Source organism: Protomyctophum bolini (genome assembly GCF_963924005.1).
Source record: "Protomyctophum bolini genome assembly, chromosome: 4".
Classification (NCBI taxonomy): Eukaryota; Metazoa; Chordata; class Actinopteri; order Myctophiformes; family Myctophidae; genus Protomyctophum; species Protomyctophum bolini.
Genome location: NC_137865.1, coordinates 34,548,923 through 34,565,862, shown reverse-complemented (window position 1 = coordinate 34,565,862; position 16,940 = coordinate 34,548,923). Strand labels below are relative to the sequence as shown.

At 41.2% G+C, this 16,940-nt stretch overlaps 1 protein-coding gene across 1 annotated transcript; it reads right to left on the bottom strand.

Annotated features, from left to right (window-relative positions):
* Window positions 1-12: 12 nt before the first annotated feature.
* Window positions 13-16,487, bottom strand: rspry1 (ring finger and SPRY domain containing 1). Its single transcript, XM_080761651.1, has 15 exons — window positions 16,150-16,487; window positions 14,979-15,655; window positions 13,746-13,798; window positions 11,900-12,012; window positions 10,086-10,212; window positions 9,491-9,549; window positions 8,487-8,553; window positions 8,029-8,160; window positions 6,445-6,560; window positions 6,156-6,299; window positions 5,912-6,023; window positions 4,989-5,091; window positions 3,916-4,068; window positions 1,782-1,886; window positions 13-672 (listed from the first exon to the last, which is right to left on the bottom strand). The coding sequence occupies exons 2-15, from the start codon at window positions 15,407-15,409 to the stop codon at window positions 576-578; spliced, it is 1,812 nt and encodes a 603-aa protein (XP_080617777.1). The 5' UTR covers window positions 15,410-15,655; window positions 16,150-16,487; the 3' UTR covers window positions 13-575.
* Between the last annotated feature and the right edge of the window lie 453 nt (window positions 16,488-16,940).

The following is a 16,940-nucleotide window of genomic DNA, read 5'->3' as shown; positions in this document are numbered from 1 at the left end:
TGGAAGCGCTCGGCCCTACTGGTCAAAGCTGGGACTGCAGCCCGTGCATTTAGCACGAGGAAACTCCCGTGCAGCATCTGGGGTTTAACATTGAGCACCTCCGCATTTTGGATACCAAATTATGGTGTCCAAATCAAGAAGGAAGTAGACCGTTCTTCCGGGTGCTTCAAAACACCACTGAGAAACTTCCATTGAGATGAATAGCAGGGGGAGGGGGCGAGGCAGTCCGCTCTCTATCCTTTATAACGCTATGGTCTTCATCAGACAGAAGATAAAGGAAATATGAGGAAAGGATTCCACGATCCAACCATGGCCCTCCTCTCTCCCTCTTCTTTTCGTTTTTTATTTTATTTATCAGAAAGGAAATTCTTATAATGCATCTCCTCTGTCCATCCCTCTCTCTTGCCAGCCCAGACCCCAGGGTTCCATTATATAAGTCATCACAATGTCATGGCAACACCCTCACAGTCCTATTGGTCGCATTGATTACGGTATGGGGCAAGAGGGTATTGGAAGAGAGAGAGAGGAAGGAACGATTGATCCATGTCCTGACTGGAGGTGAAGCAGGAAGTGTGTCAGGAGACGTGTGCAATGAGTCTGACACGGGTCTGGATGTCCTGGCGACACAACGGGCATGTCTCTAATTGTAAGGCACACTCCATACATATACCACTGCAGGGAGAGAAACAGGAACATTATTCATAACAAACCTGCACATTCAAATTTGTAGATATGGTGCGCTTAAAAAACCTTGGAAATCACGTTTTCTTGCCAATAGTAAAAGCTGTCCAACTTGTATGTCTTGTGTGTCTTTTTAAAATCAAGAGAAGGAAAGTATAATTTAAGAGGGTTGTTTTTTGAAACACGTACAAAAGCAAGAACTAATATTAAAGCCAGATGTGTTTCAGTTTTGGGAGTTTGGGAGTCTTAGTGATGGGTTAAAATTGTGTACATCTCAGGGGAGATTTTTTAAAGCATTAAAAAGAAAAATTATTCAGGAGTACAGTTTTGAGTAAAACATTTTTTTTCTTTTTTTATATTAAAATGTATTGTTTTTTTTATATTAAAGTTAAAGCTACTATGCCTATTCGGTCATGAATTTGTGTGTGATTTGGATGGACATTTACATTTCTGATAATAATGTTCTTGTTGTAAGTCCACACAAGTGTTCTTTTTTTTTAATTTATTATTTTGATTCGTAAACAAGGACCGAAATAAACCATTCATTCATTCAAACAGGAACACGAATAAAAACAGCGTGTTTTTTTCCCATGGCTCGTGCTGTGCTACTGAAACATTAGCGGATTATCAACCATTCTTTGTCAACATTCAAGTAGAACTACCAGAAGTACAACCCAGTAAAATAATTATAAAAATATATAAATTATGATTATAGTCCATTTCCTCCTTTTAGTATGGATGGCTTTCACATTGCAGCGATCCGTATCCAAGACTTGATTGATTGCGATCCCGGGTACGGTTGGGCAATCCGTTCCCGGGAACGGTACGCATCATTCACACTACCACAACATCTGAACAGTACGCATCATTCACACTACCACAACATCTGCAAAGTGGTCCTGTGTGGGGACCATAGTGTGAATCTGTATTGAACGAATGGATATAGAGTGGAGATTGGGGATTCATGTAACTCTACCTTGCTTGAACCACATCTTAACACTAATACAAACATCTTTGATCTTTGAACCAAAACATCATGCATTTCAATAATATGAATATTTTTAATATGATTTTTTCTATTCCACACACACTGTACATACCCATGTCCACAGGGTCGCAGTTCGGTGTCAGCCATGATGTCGCAGCACAATGTGCAGCAGTTGTCCCGGATGCTCACCTGCTTCAGCAAGGCCAGGCGCCGGTGTCTGTACACAAACAACCGTTAGGAAAGTGACAGCACAAAGTGACAGCACAACAAGGGACTCTCCTATTGCCATTGATTGATTGATTGATTGAAATATCTATTAACAGTTTGCAGAATTACAGTACATTTCAAGCACAAACTCAATACAAAGACTGTTAACTGTGAGTGGACGACCCAATTAAGCATTAAAAAAATTGTGCATTTATATAGCGCCTTTATCCAAGGCGCTTTACATAGATTGTGCATTACATTCACCCATTCACACACCGATGGCAGCGGAAACCATGCAAGGCACCAACTAGCACATCGGGAGCAATTAGGGGTTCAGTGTCTTGCTCAAGGACACTTCGACAGTAACTCTGGGGGAGCCCGGGTTCGAACTGGCAACCTTGCGGTTCCCATCCAGGCACTCTACCCCTGAGCCACCGCCGCCGCCACCGCTGCCACCGCTGCCCCACCGCCGCCCCCAAGCATTACACTTGTTTACAACAGGGTCGACATTGTTCAATTCATCAAAACATTTAGAGACATACAAATAGACACTTCTATGTAGCTAAAGAACAGAACAGGAATTCATCATATAGGAAGCAAAAAGGGAAAAGATACATATACAGTGAGGGGAAATGGGGGGGGGCGGATTCAGATTTTACAGAGGCCAGTTTCGAATTGCAGCCATCCGTAGGTGCCCTTTGAGAGTGGTTTTGAAGGAGTCAAGGGATTCACATGTCTTAATGACTGTTGGTAGGGCGTTCCACATTTTGGTGGCATAGGAGCGAAAATAATTTAGTCCCTTGTTTGTGCCGAATCTGGGTTGTACATGGTTTGTTGCACTCCCTCTGGTGTTGTGGGTGTGGACTTCGTTTACATTAAGGAAGTATTTAGACAGGTACATGGGTATCTTGGTGGTGTATCGAATCTTGTGGACCAGACCCATTGCAAGATGCTGTACTCTGTCGTCGGCCCTAAGCCATCCCAGCCTGTCAAAGTGGCCAGGGGTGAGGTGGGTTCGGGGGGTGAGGCCAAGTAGGAGCCTGACCAGTTTGTTTTGGGAGGTCTGGAGACTTGTTTTAAGGGCCTTTGAGGTGCTGTGGTACCAAGAGGTGGATGCATAGTCAAAGAAACCTTGTACGAGGGCTCCTGTTAAGGTCTTCAAGGTGTTTTTGTTGACCAGTGAGGAGATCATGTAAAGGAATCTTGTTCTTAGGCCTGTAATCTTTCAAACCTCTGACCTTATTTTCTTTATTTACTTTATTAGTTTATTTGCTCGGGACAGTGTATATTGATGAACATTACATCCGTCCCCTCTTCTATCACACCAAGTAACTTCATGTCCTCTTTCATAAGTCTTCCTCTAGGCCTCCTGCCTGGCAGTTCAAAACTCAGCATCTTTCTACCGATATGCTCAATATCCCGCCTCTGTACGTGTCCAAACCATCTCAGTCTGGCCTCTCTGGCTTTAAATTATCTCCGAAACATCTGACATTTGCTGTCCCTCTGATGTACTCGTTCCTGATCCTATCCATCCTTGTTACTCCCAGAGAGAACAGCTTTACTAACTGTCTTTTCCTCAGTGCGACTGTCTAATGACCATGATGAACCAAAACTTCATGAAATCAACTCAAGTGATGTTATTATTTGGTTGAGGTATTATCTATACTGGACACCAGTGTTGATTTTCATCGACTAAAACTATGGCAAAAAATGTTCGTCGACTACCTTTTTTCACTGAGGAAACCGAAATGGAAACAAAATGAAAACTAAGCTATGATGAGTAAAACTAAAGACTAAATATATTGACAATTGTCAAACTACACGTTGTAGTGCGAAACTTGTAGACAGCATGTAGATCGCTGGAAAATCAGCCATTATGGAAAATCAGCCATTATGACAGCATCAAGGCCCGGCAAAATACATTTACCGTAGTCGAATAAATCAAATTATATCGTTTTAGGGTTTCTTTGCCAGTGGCAAGCAGGTAAGTGCTGCCTAATAGACTAGTACATAAACCAAATGGACATAATGAGTTATACCTGGGCAGAATGATCTTTTCGTTGGGTAGCAGAGAGGCAAAGTCGTTAAATGTGCTGAACTTGATGGAGGGCGGGTGGCGGAAAGGCTTGGCCCCGAAGTTAAACTCACACTGCTGGTACGACATGAAGCTGGCCGCCGCGAAGAACCCAGAGCTGGACAACACAGAGAGGTGAAACAAGACCATTAGAACAAAGATAAGATGTAGGGAGGTTAACCCATTTAGACCTGAGAACGCATCTGTGTCACCTTCTTTGAACCACCTATTTTAACCGTTATTTTAAAGGAGCATTCAGTGATTTGGAAAAAACCCTGATCCGCCCCGGTAACAAGATGTGCACATGCACACACTACAGTGGGGGGGGGGGCACGCAACAGGTCAACAGCACGCACACCAAGGTCCGCCCCTGCTCGATCATGATTGGCAGAAGGCCCTCTCTATCCTGATTGGATGACGGCTGGGCCACCTAGGCAACCCCAGGGGTTAACTGGGGACAGGTAGGAACTCCTTGGTGAAATTAAATCACTAAATATCCCTTTAAACTTTAGCTGTTGAAAAATAGCAGATCTACAAGCTCAGTGTGGTGCCACAAGCTTGTAGATCTGCACATTTTGGAAAAATCGTGAAAATGTGTACACATTTTTGAATATTCTTTAACAAAGATTATTTCATATTTGCTTCTGTGCGGCCCCTGGAACAACATATTGTCAGATGGGGGGCTGGGGGTCCTTGATATGGAAACGTTTGCGAATCACTGATGCCGAAACTTTTTTTTCAGTTTTTCAGAAAACTGTCTGGCCTCAGGTCTTATAATGGTTAAAGGAGAATATAAGGGAGAAGAGGTGGGAAAAAAAGGTTTGTGAATCTAGCTACTATATCTATGGAAAATAAAATGAAGAACTAAAGTACTAATCTGCATGAGAGGCTTATGAGTAAACAGACCAGAGGCAGAGAGCCTTTTGTGTGTCTAGTCTGACGGCAGTCTTTGTGTCCCTGTATGTTTCTCCTTTATGTGGACATAAGTAAATGGTAAAGAGTGTGTGTGTGTGTGTGTGTGTGTGTGTGTAAACTTACGTGGCTGAGGAGAAGACCTGTTTCTCTGGCGGCAGCTGGTGTCCGTTCAGATAGAAGATCATCTGTTTCTTACTGAGGTCCAGTAGAAAGCCTATGGCATCTCCTAATCAGGACACAGATCAGTGAATTGACAGCACATTTTTATTTTAGTCATAGTTTAGAATAGTTTTCATTTAGTTTTAGTCACATTTTAGTCACCTGGAATGTGTTAGTGTTAGTCTAGTTTTAGCTGACTAAATATCATAAGTTTTAGTTAGAAATCTACAGTTGAGTTAGTCGACTAAAATGTGTTTTGGCGGGCCATGGTGTAATGGCTGATTTTACACTTGCTGAAAATACAAGCTCACAACGCGTCGCGCTGCGACGCATTGCAACCAAGTGTAAAACTAGTCCCTTCCTAACATATTAGTCTATTTTTTTTGTTGACGAAATTGCCAATATATTTAGTCTTAGTTTTAGTTATCATGGCTTAGTTTTCATTTAGTTTCCATTTAGTTTTCGTCAGTGAAAAAAGGTAGTCGACGAACATTTTTCGTTGTGTGAGGGGCGCTCTTATCATCGTACATCATCATGACGTAACGCCTATTTGCTCAGACACTAACGTAAAATTCTCCTTTCATTGTCAATGGGAATTTAGTGTTTGTGTAGGACGGAAATCTACACTAATAGCTGAATATAAGAGGGGCTGGCGCCCTTCAAAAGTTTTGCCTTGAAAATTCCATTGAGAAAGGAGCATCTTAGATGTACACTACAGTCCAACACCTGCACATGTTCGGATGTGTACTAGCCTTTGTATAGGCCTATTTATTTTTTTTCTGCGCCCGGTTACTAATAGTGTACCATTTTGGAGATTTGTTGTATAATTTTCTAGGTACTTTGTATTATTGTCTGTTCTGTAACTACTTAATATATGAAAAACATACCTTCCTTCCAGCAGGGGTGAGAGTGTGGTTTACTGCGAGCATTGTACCAGATGAGCTGCCTGCAGCCATCATACGCACACGAATACTCATCATCCCCTATACCATAGCCCTCCTGCAACACAGACACACACACACCATTTTTCAAAATGATTTAAAGATGAGTGCCATGATTTTTCCGATATTTTGTAGAATTGGCCTCAGGTCTAAATGGGTTGAAGAGAAAAACAGATTAAGAGAAGCGTACGTGATTGAGGAACTTGCTGTCCTTGGTGGCCCATCCGATCTGCATCACCCCTGACGTGACAACCGTCACCTCGTAGTACCACACCCCAGAGTCCACGCAGAACGTGCAGCGCACGCTCTCAAACGACGACGCGTCGCATCGGGCCTAAAGGAAGAATGGCACAAGAAAGACAGAAAGAAAAACTTTTAACTAAACTGGCAGTCTATAAATCTTATTTTATTGTTGTTACAGACACACACAGTCACACACACACACACACACACACACACACACACACACACACACACACCTCTAGTCCAGTGGGGGAGATCTTGAGGTACTCGCTGACATCATTGCTGTTGAGCATGGCGTTGATGTTTCCGAGGTTGACCTTCTCATACGTGAACTGACGGCCCTCCTTCAGGACTGTTCAGAGAACAAGGGGTTAATACAGTATACCCTCCTTCAGGACTGTTCGGAGAAAAAGGGGTTAAAGTATAAATACAGTATATTCTCCTTCGGGTCTGTTCAGAGAACAAGGGGTTAATACAGTATTAATGCAGTATATCCTCCTTCAGGACTGTTGGGAGAACAACGTGTTAATACAGGATATCCCTTAACCCAGGGGTTCCCAACCTTTCTATTGTCACGGACCGGCTGACAGTTCATAAAACGTTCACGGACCGGCACCGAAGGGAGCGGGGGAACCTAGGAAAACCCTAACGGAAGACAGTTGACTAGTCCTTAACCCATTCTGACCTGAGATCAGATTCTAAAAATGTTTGTTTGAAAATGACAGTTTTCTGAAAAAGCTGTCAGTCGTTCTTCGATTTTTCAAAAATAGCAGACCTACAAGCTCGTAGCTCTATGAGCTTGTAGATCTGTTATTTTTAAATAGCTAAAGCATAACGTAATGCTAACACCAAAAGGGGTTCCCGCCTAAAATGGGTTAAATAGGCTACCCAGCCGCTGCTATATTATTAATATATCACAACATAATGTTATATCATTGACCTAAATGGCATTACGGTATATCAACAATGATAGTATGATTTAAAAAAAACAAGATTAGGCTTATGTCTTTTTCAGAAATTACTTTGGACATGTGGAAAACTTTAAACATGCAGTGTTTACTTTACCTGGGTAACATCATCTTCTGATACTTGAATGTTTTAACATTTAGTAATAATCCTGTACCGTCACCGTGTAGCGTTTTGTTTCATTAGCGCGAGCGTGTTAAAATAGGCTGCAGCTGTTGTTGTCCGCTGCTGCTGCTGCTCGCTGAGCACACATGAACGGTAAAGATAGAAGGATTGGACAGTGATATCACCGTTATTCTACGCTATTTTTGAAAAGTCGTTAAAATGTGTGCCATTCTTTTCATTTATTCACAGCAAATATTTTAACTCGTATCTTTGCTGGAATCTGTGCCTGGAACAAAATATTTTCAGATGGGGGTCCGGCGGACAATTTAATTACATATAATTTTTGGGGTCCTTGACATGAAATAGTTTGAGCACCACTGATTGTAGAAAGTAGAAACATAGGTTTTTCAGAAAACTGATACAGGATTTAGATGACATTTTGTAGAATCTGTTCTCAGGTCTAGATTTTCTAAATGGCTTAAAGGGACAGGACAGTGAGGACACCCAAAATAACCTTTTCTTAGATTTTAACAAAACGAATTGTGTCCTTTGTCATAGGGAGCAATATAGTTTATTAGTACAACTGCCTCATAGGCTTCTGGTTTCAGAGCATTCTGCTGTTTCTGTAGCTATTTATGCGTGTTTCCAGGTTTCTGGGTGTAAAATAAATAGTTGGCACCGCTCATTACATATTAGCTACACGCGTGTTCGATTTCTACAACGTGACGTACAGCGACGCAGCTACTCACAGAGATTGTCGAGGCTCCACTGGGAACAGAATCCAACCTGCCTCTTGAGGTAGTCAGACTGCTCTGCCCAGGTCTCCAGGACAGAAAGTCGGTCGCTGATACACGACTCGCACACAGTTAGCTTGTTCTCACCTGAGGGGGGACGGGAGATTAATGACTGATTAGAAGAAGGCATAAAGAGCATGTATCTTCTGAGCTTCACTGTGTAACATTTACATACATGATGCATTTGAAATAAATAAAAAAACAGCATTTTCACAGTTTTCCGACCATTGTTTGACTGATGCTAGGTTCTTCTTAAGTTTACCTATTGTAGTTTCTTGATGCACTACACTGTCTCTCTGCATTCTATGCATGTGATTACCTGTAAGTCACTCTGGATAAGTCTGCGAAATGTCTAAAACATTTAAATTGTTCATAGAGTTCCCTAAATTCTGGGATGCAACAATTGAACGTACTTGTCTGGGAAAACTTCTCCAAGGCAATGAGAGCAAACAGCATGACCGTTGGGTGTGACTCTGAGCTCTGGAACAAGACAGAAAAGATACTGTATGCATACACATACGTGCAACTGCAATAGTCTAAAGAGGTTGCTGCTAAGATGTCCCATTTAGGAATTTGGTGCCATAATATTTCCCACAGTTCTTATTCAGCAATTTTATCAACACATTTATACTTGAAGGGATGTAGGACGGACTCTGGCACAACATGAAAGGGTCATTCACACAATCATTGAAATTAAATGTTATGGTTCAGAAACTTATGACATGCAGAAGAAACCAAAAAACAAACAACGATTATAGTTATAGACTGTAGTTTCTTTTGGACTGAGTATACCTGACAAAAGGTCACATAGGCAGAAACATTATTTGGTTATTTTTTTACTGCTATTTGGTAATAGCAGTTTCGGGATCATTTAAAGAGGTGTGCAGACCTCCTTTTTAGCTTATCTCTTTTGTTTGAGCACCCGTTGAAATGGTTTGGATGTGCGTGCACCTCCTGACCACTACGGTTCACTAAGCACGATTCACTAAGCAATTTACGCTCATATATTGGGCATACCGGGATTTCCGATCCGTTAGGTGTGGGATTCCTTTTTTTTAATTTTTACCATGAATTTGGGTGTGCAAAATCCGTTCATTCTCAAGTCAGCTCCGAGGCCGATTAATCAGGGATTAAAGTTTGCATAATCTATTTAGAATGCTTTACATTTGTCAACACATATAAGCAAATAATATCGTTATACCCAACTCCATTTTTGAGGTTTTGGATTTATTCTTTTTTTTTTTTGCATAAATCAATGCTATTGAACACCCTTTGTCTGTGGGTTGGTTACAAAAATATCAGACTCAGACTTTATTTACGGGGGCCAGTTTTTCGAATTGCAGCCGTCCGTAGGAGCCCTGTGTGTATTTGTATAGGTGTATTTGTATACTGTATAGGTGTATGTGTGTTTGCTCACCAGGCTCTCTAGAAGGTATTCCAGGGTTCCAGGATTCAACAGCCCAATACTGGCAGGACCTAAGAATGACAAACATTTAAGATGAACTTCCAAAAACAAAGTAGGCCCTTGACAACGACATCGATGTCTTGGATATATCTGTGGCAATCAATGAATATCGGTAACGATTTCCATCAAGACCTATACAGTAAGTAACTCTTGCTTTTTGGCTGTAAAGTATTTGTTACCATGCAATTTTTAACTACATAACCCTAGCATCCCTATTCTGGACATCTCCTAATCTGCACACATTCAATAAAAATAGAAGATCTAGAAGCTCACAGCACTATACATTGTGAACTTGGCAAATCTGTGTAGTGGGAAAAAGGTATAGGCAAAGTATAGAACCCTGGTGAATTTTGGTCAATGAAGTATATAACTTGATGACAAATAATGCTGTCAGGACAGGTAGCATTTCAAGCTTTGGGCATCTTGACGATTGTGTCAAATAGTCTGATTACAGAAGAGATTCAACAAGCAATTAAGTAAATGGAATAGTGTTGTGTTGCATTAGGAATGTATACATAATGGTCTCAAAAGACTGTCTATACTGTACCTGCCAGTTTCTCTGCCAGGCAGCCCAAGACAGCAGTGGTGTTTCTGTGTTTAGCTGGGATGAGAGCATCCTGGCGCGCTACAGCAGCACTTAGACTCAACATCTCAGAGAGCTTCTGCAGAGCATCCTGGAGACGGGAGAAGGGAACAACTGTTATAGTGCATGTATGTAGAAGATATTCACACAGAAGTAGGGATGCACAATATAATCTGTGGCATAATCAGAAACTGTCATATCGGTCATAAAAATGCCATATCGGTATCGGAACGGTCTCAAAATAATCCAGATTATTTAATTGGTTTTCACGAGCAAAAATAAAATAAAAATAAAAATGTAAACATTCATCAATGTGTTCAATATAAATCAAAAGGGTCTAGGAGAGAGAGAGATTTAAACTCACTGTTCTGGAATGCATCAACAGTGCACCGTGACACATACACTTGCATGTACACTCAAATAAAAACACCCACCCACACTGATAGCACAGCTTCTGTAGTGTATGCTGGACACATGGGAGGATGTGTCATTTAGTTATTTAATATTTTCCATGATACCAAAAGGTTATTGGAGACGATGCAAACTGGCTGCCAATATACACAAAAGGACACTATGGCAACAAGTCAAGGCATACAGTATGTTAGCACGTACATGTAAAAACACCACACAGCTTCTGAAAAAAACTGAAAGACCCCAGGGATAGAAGGGAAGAGAGACTGGTTTTACTAGTTACAAATTTCAGTCAGAGTATCTTAAGCAGCTTAATGGATGCGCAGTTGCGCACTGTGTTTAACTTGCTGTCCACTCTTCAAACGAGAATGCATTATGTACGTGTAGGCTAAACCACATTAACCCTGTTTTGGGCAAACCTTTTCAATGTTTAAAAAAAAAAAAAAAAAAAAACAAGAATAGAGGAAATTAGTTGGTTATTTACGATCTCAAAACGCACCGCAACGTGTTGTGAGCCTATAAAGTAGGTTACCCTATAAGGCCAGGGGTGCGCACGCTTTTCCGACACACCGAAGATCCGAAGCGGGGGGACATGCGATGCGAAAAAGCGATGGTCCGACATGCGCTGCTCCCGTGCTTGCGGTTAGGGTTAGGTTAGGATTGAGGTTTCGGATCAATAGTATGTCGGAACTAAAGCCTGCACCCATAAGGCCACATAGGCCGAAACTTTGTGGGGGTTTTTATCGCTATTTGGTAATAAATTATTTCTGGAGCATTTAAAACGGCGTGCAGACTTCCTACTTCTCTTCAGCTATCTCTTTCGTTCAAGCACCCGTCGAAATAGTTTGGATGTGCGTGCTTCTCCTGACCACTACGGTTAAGTACACACACACACGTTACTGACCTTTGTGGGCAGGGGACACTCATCCAGTAGAAGGGGTACAGGCAGTGTTGATTTTGACAGCATTTGATGATTTTAGTTTTAGTCATAGTCTCTTGAATAGTTTTCACTTAGTTTTATGCACATTTTAGTCACCTGGAATGTCTTCGTTAGTCTAGTTTTAGTTCACTAAATGTCATAAGATTTTTGTCAACTGAAATGACTAAAATTGTCGTGCTACGACGCCGTGTGAGCCTATAGATCTGCTATTTTCAGCATGCAACCAAGTGTAAAATGACATACTGGATCTCTAGTCCACTAGTCCCTTCCTAACACTCTAGTCTAGTTTTTAATTGGTTGACCAAATTGTCAAATCTATTTAGTCTTCGTTTTAGTCATTATAGCTTAGTTTATTTATTTTCCAACTTTCCATTTAAAAGGTAGTCGATGAACATTTTTTGCATAGTTACAGGGTACAGGTACTGACCTTTGTGGGCAGGGGACACTCATCCAGCAGCAGGGTGATCACAGCAGGGCCCAGCGGATCGTCCAGGGGAATCACTCGGACCAGAGATTGGACCACCTCTAACCAACCATCATCTAAGGGGGCAAAGGTCAAAGAACGGAAAGGAGTAAGAAGAGCGGAGATTAATAAAAAATGATTATAGACACAAAGAGCGAAAGCAGAGGAACACATGGTAGGGTATCAATGAAATAAATATGCAACAATGCTCATATGAAAGAGAAACTAGCACTTAAAAGGATATTCTAATGATACTGTCTAAATGCATGAAGAAACTGGTATGGCCAGTGATTTTGGGTGTATCCCCAATAACTAAACTTACAAAAAAACACATTATTAATTAACCACTAATAAGTCCCAACAGTAGGGATGCATCGATTAATCGGTAGCATAATCGGAATCGTCCATAAAAAAATGCCATATCGGTATCGGAATGGTCTCAATACAGAATAATCTCAATACAGATTATTTAATCGGTTTTTTTCACCAGCAAAAATGATATATGAAGATAAAAATAATGTCTACATTTAAGTTGTGTACTCGTCATTCAGTTGTGAAAACAGACACTTGGAAAAGAGTATAGGCTATTTATTGATTGCATACTTTATTAACAGGCTTTGGGCCAAGCCCCGCCTAAAGCCTAGGTTTGTTTCCATTGTGGTCCTCTGTATAATCGGTATCGGCAGATATGACCCTGTAAATAATCAGAGCTCGGATATCGGTCATAATTTCATAATTGTGCACCCCTATAACAAAAGCTCACGTGTAACATGAATGCACACTGTCAGCTTGTAGATTTTCTATTTGTAGTACTCATTTACTTTTGTGTGTATGAAATTATAGAAAATCCTTTGACGACTCATCCAATCTAAACTGAATATTTCAAGTTGCTTTACTGAATGATCAAGCTGAAATACAGGTGTGTTTAGGGGAGTTTATGTTTGTTACCTAAACTGTTCCGTCAATAGCAATAACTTCAGCCTTCCGCCTACTACCATAACACATTGTGTGAAACAGCAACTAAATTCCACAGATATTGGAATTGGATGCACCACGTTCAGTATCTGTACAGAAATGTAATGTAATAGAACTCAGCCTTTTATTTCAACCGACTTCATCATACCCCAATAAACCCCTATATAACCATTGAAAAAAGAAAACGTTCACATTAAGCTACGCCCACCACCTTATCAACAACTTTGTTTTGACAAAAAAAATATTTCTTCAATCTTCTTTTAGTCTGTACCTTTTTAGCTCACCCACAGTAACCCTCAGCTCAGCTCGTCAAATTTCAACATAGTCGTGTGGGTATAAAGGACAAAACTGCTGTCTTCACACCGGTCTGCACACAACACCTGCTATCACTCCCGCAACTAATTTCATACTGAAGGTCTCCCTATTTGCCAGAGGCTGGGGCTTCCATGGAGCAGCCAACCAGCGCCAACCTGGCGACTTAACTGAGTATATGTGGGTCAGAGCCATTGAAGGAGAGTTGTGCCATTGAGGGGGCACAAAACTGCGCTCGAGCGCTGCTCATGCAGCACTGGAGTGTGACAAGCTGGAGTTTGAAATACATTGTTTTCAACGAGGACGGTGCAAATATCAGCAATTTTAGGCATGTGTGCAACATGACAACTGTTTTAAAGTATTGTACAGTGACAACTAAAGTCTCCGTAATATTTATGTTTAGTACCATTACTGAAAAACGATCTAAAATAAAGGGATTCTCATCTATATGTGAGAGGGGACTTGCGTGCTGTCAGTGAATTAAATTATTACTATTTTGGCTGATCGCCACAGTGTATCTCACCTGTCTCTGCCATCTCATGCAATGTAATCATGGAGTACGGAGGCTCTTGGTCACTGAAAAACAAGCCAGAAACAATGTAACATTACCCTGTAAAAGTAGAGTGTTTATGTAATGTAACCAAACCTTTACTTTCAAGTCCAGTTTGTTACCATTTTAGATCAACCACATCTTAGTATCATTGCGGTGATATTACTGCGCGGTGCACAGCAATTTACATTTCTATCACTTTTCATTCAGTATTCTATTATCTAAGTTGAGAGAAAACATTGTTTTACTCTGTCCCTTTGAACACCATAATAAACGTCAGATAACATCGTCATTTGTGTTTACTCTGTCCCTGTGACCACCATCATAAACGTCAGATAACAACATCATCATCATTTGTGTGTGTGTGTGTGTGTGTGTGTGTGTGTGTGTGTGTGTGTTCACTGTTCAGTGTGTCAGTGTGTCAGTATTGAGTTTGTATAGTGTGTCAGTGTTGAGTTCGTCGACTAATACTATGACAAAAAATGTTCGTCCACTATACTTTTTTCACTGACGAAAGCTAAATGCAAACCAAATAAATACGAAATGCTATGATGACTAAAACTAAGACTAAATATATTGACAATTTCGTCAACAAATAAAAACTAGACTAAAATGTTAGGAAAGGACTAGTGGAGAAGAGATCCAGTATAAATAAAAGACATTTTATACTTGGTTGCATGCTGAAAATAGCAGATCTACACAGAGGAGTCGCCCAAAAACGTAGAAAAAAGACAAAAGTGGAATGAAATATGTATATTACTAATAGAAGATTTGAGAACGGATTAATCACATTAGAAATATCAGTTGTGCTGATTAGTGTCAGAGCAGAAATATTGGCATAGGAATGGAACAAAAACGGCAGGTATAAGCTCCTGTATTTTAACAGTTTAACAGTTAGTATGGTGGTATTTGGAGGTGGTACTTTAGTATAAAAAGTTTGGGGACCGCTGATCTAAACTATCAACATTGTTTAAATTAAAATATACTTGACAGCAGGGTGGTTAGTGGTTATGAAGTTAGTGATTAGTATGAATGAATTAGTAGACTAGATTTATATCACGTTTTTTAGATATATTGTCATAGATATAATGATTGCTCATTCACATTAGGCTATTTCATTATTAGTTAGTGATAATAAACTAAGTTTCTATCCATTATTAATAACATAACTATTATCTTATCACTGGTATATATTATTACACTCACTTATCCACTAGCGTCCTGATGACAGCGAGCGTGTCCAGCACCAGACCATCCACGTTCTGTTTCTTCCGTCGTGGTTCGTGGGGCCCACGGCCCCTGCGTGGTGGCCTAACGGGGTCCCTGGGGCGACTACTCCGAGCCTCTCCACTAGCATCGACACCAACACCACCTGTACCATGATGATCAACCCGTTGCCTGGCCTGGCCTCGGGTCGCCCTGGTCGACCCGTGGCGGTGGTGGGGGTCTTCCAGGTCACTCTCCTCCCGGCACACACAGCTGTTACCCATGGTGGTTACGGTGCTGGAGACCACGCCGATAAGGGTCTCCCAGAATGGAGGAGGGGGCTTTGAGGAGGAGGAGGAGGAGGACAGGGAAAGCAGAACCCGTGCAAGGCTCCTGCAGGCACAGAATGCGATCCAGGCGGCCACTATCATATCATTTGTAGCACGACTTTGTCTTCGGAGGGTCTCATCCTTACCGGCAGAGTGGAGTCGCTGTCGGTTATCATACTGATGCCGAGGCGAGCAGTGGGATGTGGGATTGTTTGTTGTGGGGCTTGCAAAACGATATCTGGCTGGTTAAATGGAGTGGGAAAGGCTCAAGATGGTGAAATCAAAAAAAGTCATTGACCATCATAAATGGTGGAAACATTATCCAGCTTTCTCTTTCAGCTCACACACCTGAGGGTGGAACACAAACAGAGTTAGATATCAAATCAACTGTCTGTCACTCCTGCACAAAACTACCTACTGTACTAATGTCAATTAATTTAGTACAATAATACTGTCATTTCTCCACACGTTATTAGGTTTAAAAACAAAATGCTGTCGATAAAATAACAAGCAAGACCACAGTTGTTGGCAATTCAATTCACACGATCATTTTTAATTCTCTCAGTGACGGGTTTTGTATTTCCATTGTGTAGCATAATAGCATTTATTTAGCATACATTCCAGGATTTCCAGCATATATTTGTTGACAAAATCGTCACTCACACCACCAGTGCTGCAAACGTTGCCTGTAAAATACCTACCCAGGTTTAGGCATTTCCCAATACTGCTACCTTATCAGTCACAATTTCACAGCTAATAATAATGTGTAATAATTAATCACCCACGGACTGTTTAGTTTAACCAACACATAGCAACACGTTTCTTTTTTCATCCGTTCTTACCTTATTATTGCAATGAATCAGTTGAACAGTCCGAGTAGTGTCCATACAGTGACATGATCAGTGTCGGTTAGTTAGCACACAGGCTAGCTGTTCTCTAGATGGACTCAACAGCAGTAACCCAACATATTATTAGCTTAACGTCTGTAGCTTAATGTTTGTTGTTCTCTAAAATAAATCATTCTGCGACGGGACCGCGTTCATCCCGAGGCTACCATCATCGTGTAGGTTCCTTACTGTAGCCTTAATGCTGCTGTTATTGGTTGTAATGTTGTAATAGGTCCATGTAATAGTGGCTAACGCCCTGTAAACATGTTCTGATGTGTGCTTAAACACACACAGCATCAGGTGCTAGCTAAGTTCCGTAGCGTCTCGTCATCAGCTGTCGAATGTCGATGGAGGCTGGAGGAGGAGCATAGTCCCGTCCGTCCCCCCCCCCCCCCCCCCCCACGCACACGCACACACACACACACACACACACACACACACACACACACACACACACACACACACACACACACACACACACACACACACACACACACACACACACACACACACACACAAACACACACGCACACACACACGCACACACACACGCACACACACACGCGCGCATACTATCTAGGCTTCTCGTCTTCTCTTCTCATCTCTCCTCCAGCTATTTACTATTTAGTATTAAACTATTAAACAGAAAATAATAATGTCAGGATACCAAATCCAATCAGGAGAGAGACAGCTAGTAGAGATAGACAGGCAAACGTTCATCAAAATAACAATTCTTACACATACTT

What these genes read in the sequence shown, in the direction of transcription:
- rspry1 (XM_080761651.1), bottom strand. Translation starts at nt 15,409, where the DNA reads ATGATAGTGGCCGCCTGGATCGCATTCTGTGCCTGCAGGAGCCTTGCA. An exon ending in AGTGTCCCCTGCCCACAAAG is followed by an intron (nt 10,213 to 11,899) that starts GTCAGTACCTGT and finishes TCCCGTCTCCAG; the next exon opens with GATGCTCTGCAGAAGCTCTC. An exon ending in TCACCCCTGCTGGAAGGAAG is followed by an intron (nt 5,092 to 5,911) that starts GTATGTTTTTCA and finishes TGTCCTGATTAG; the next exon opens with GAGATGCCATAGGCTTTCTA.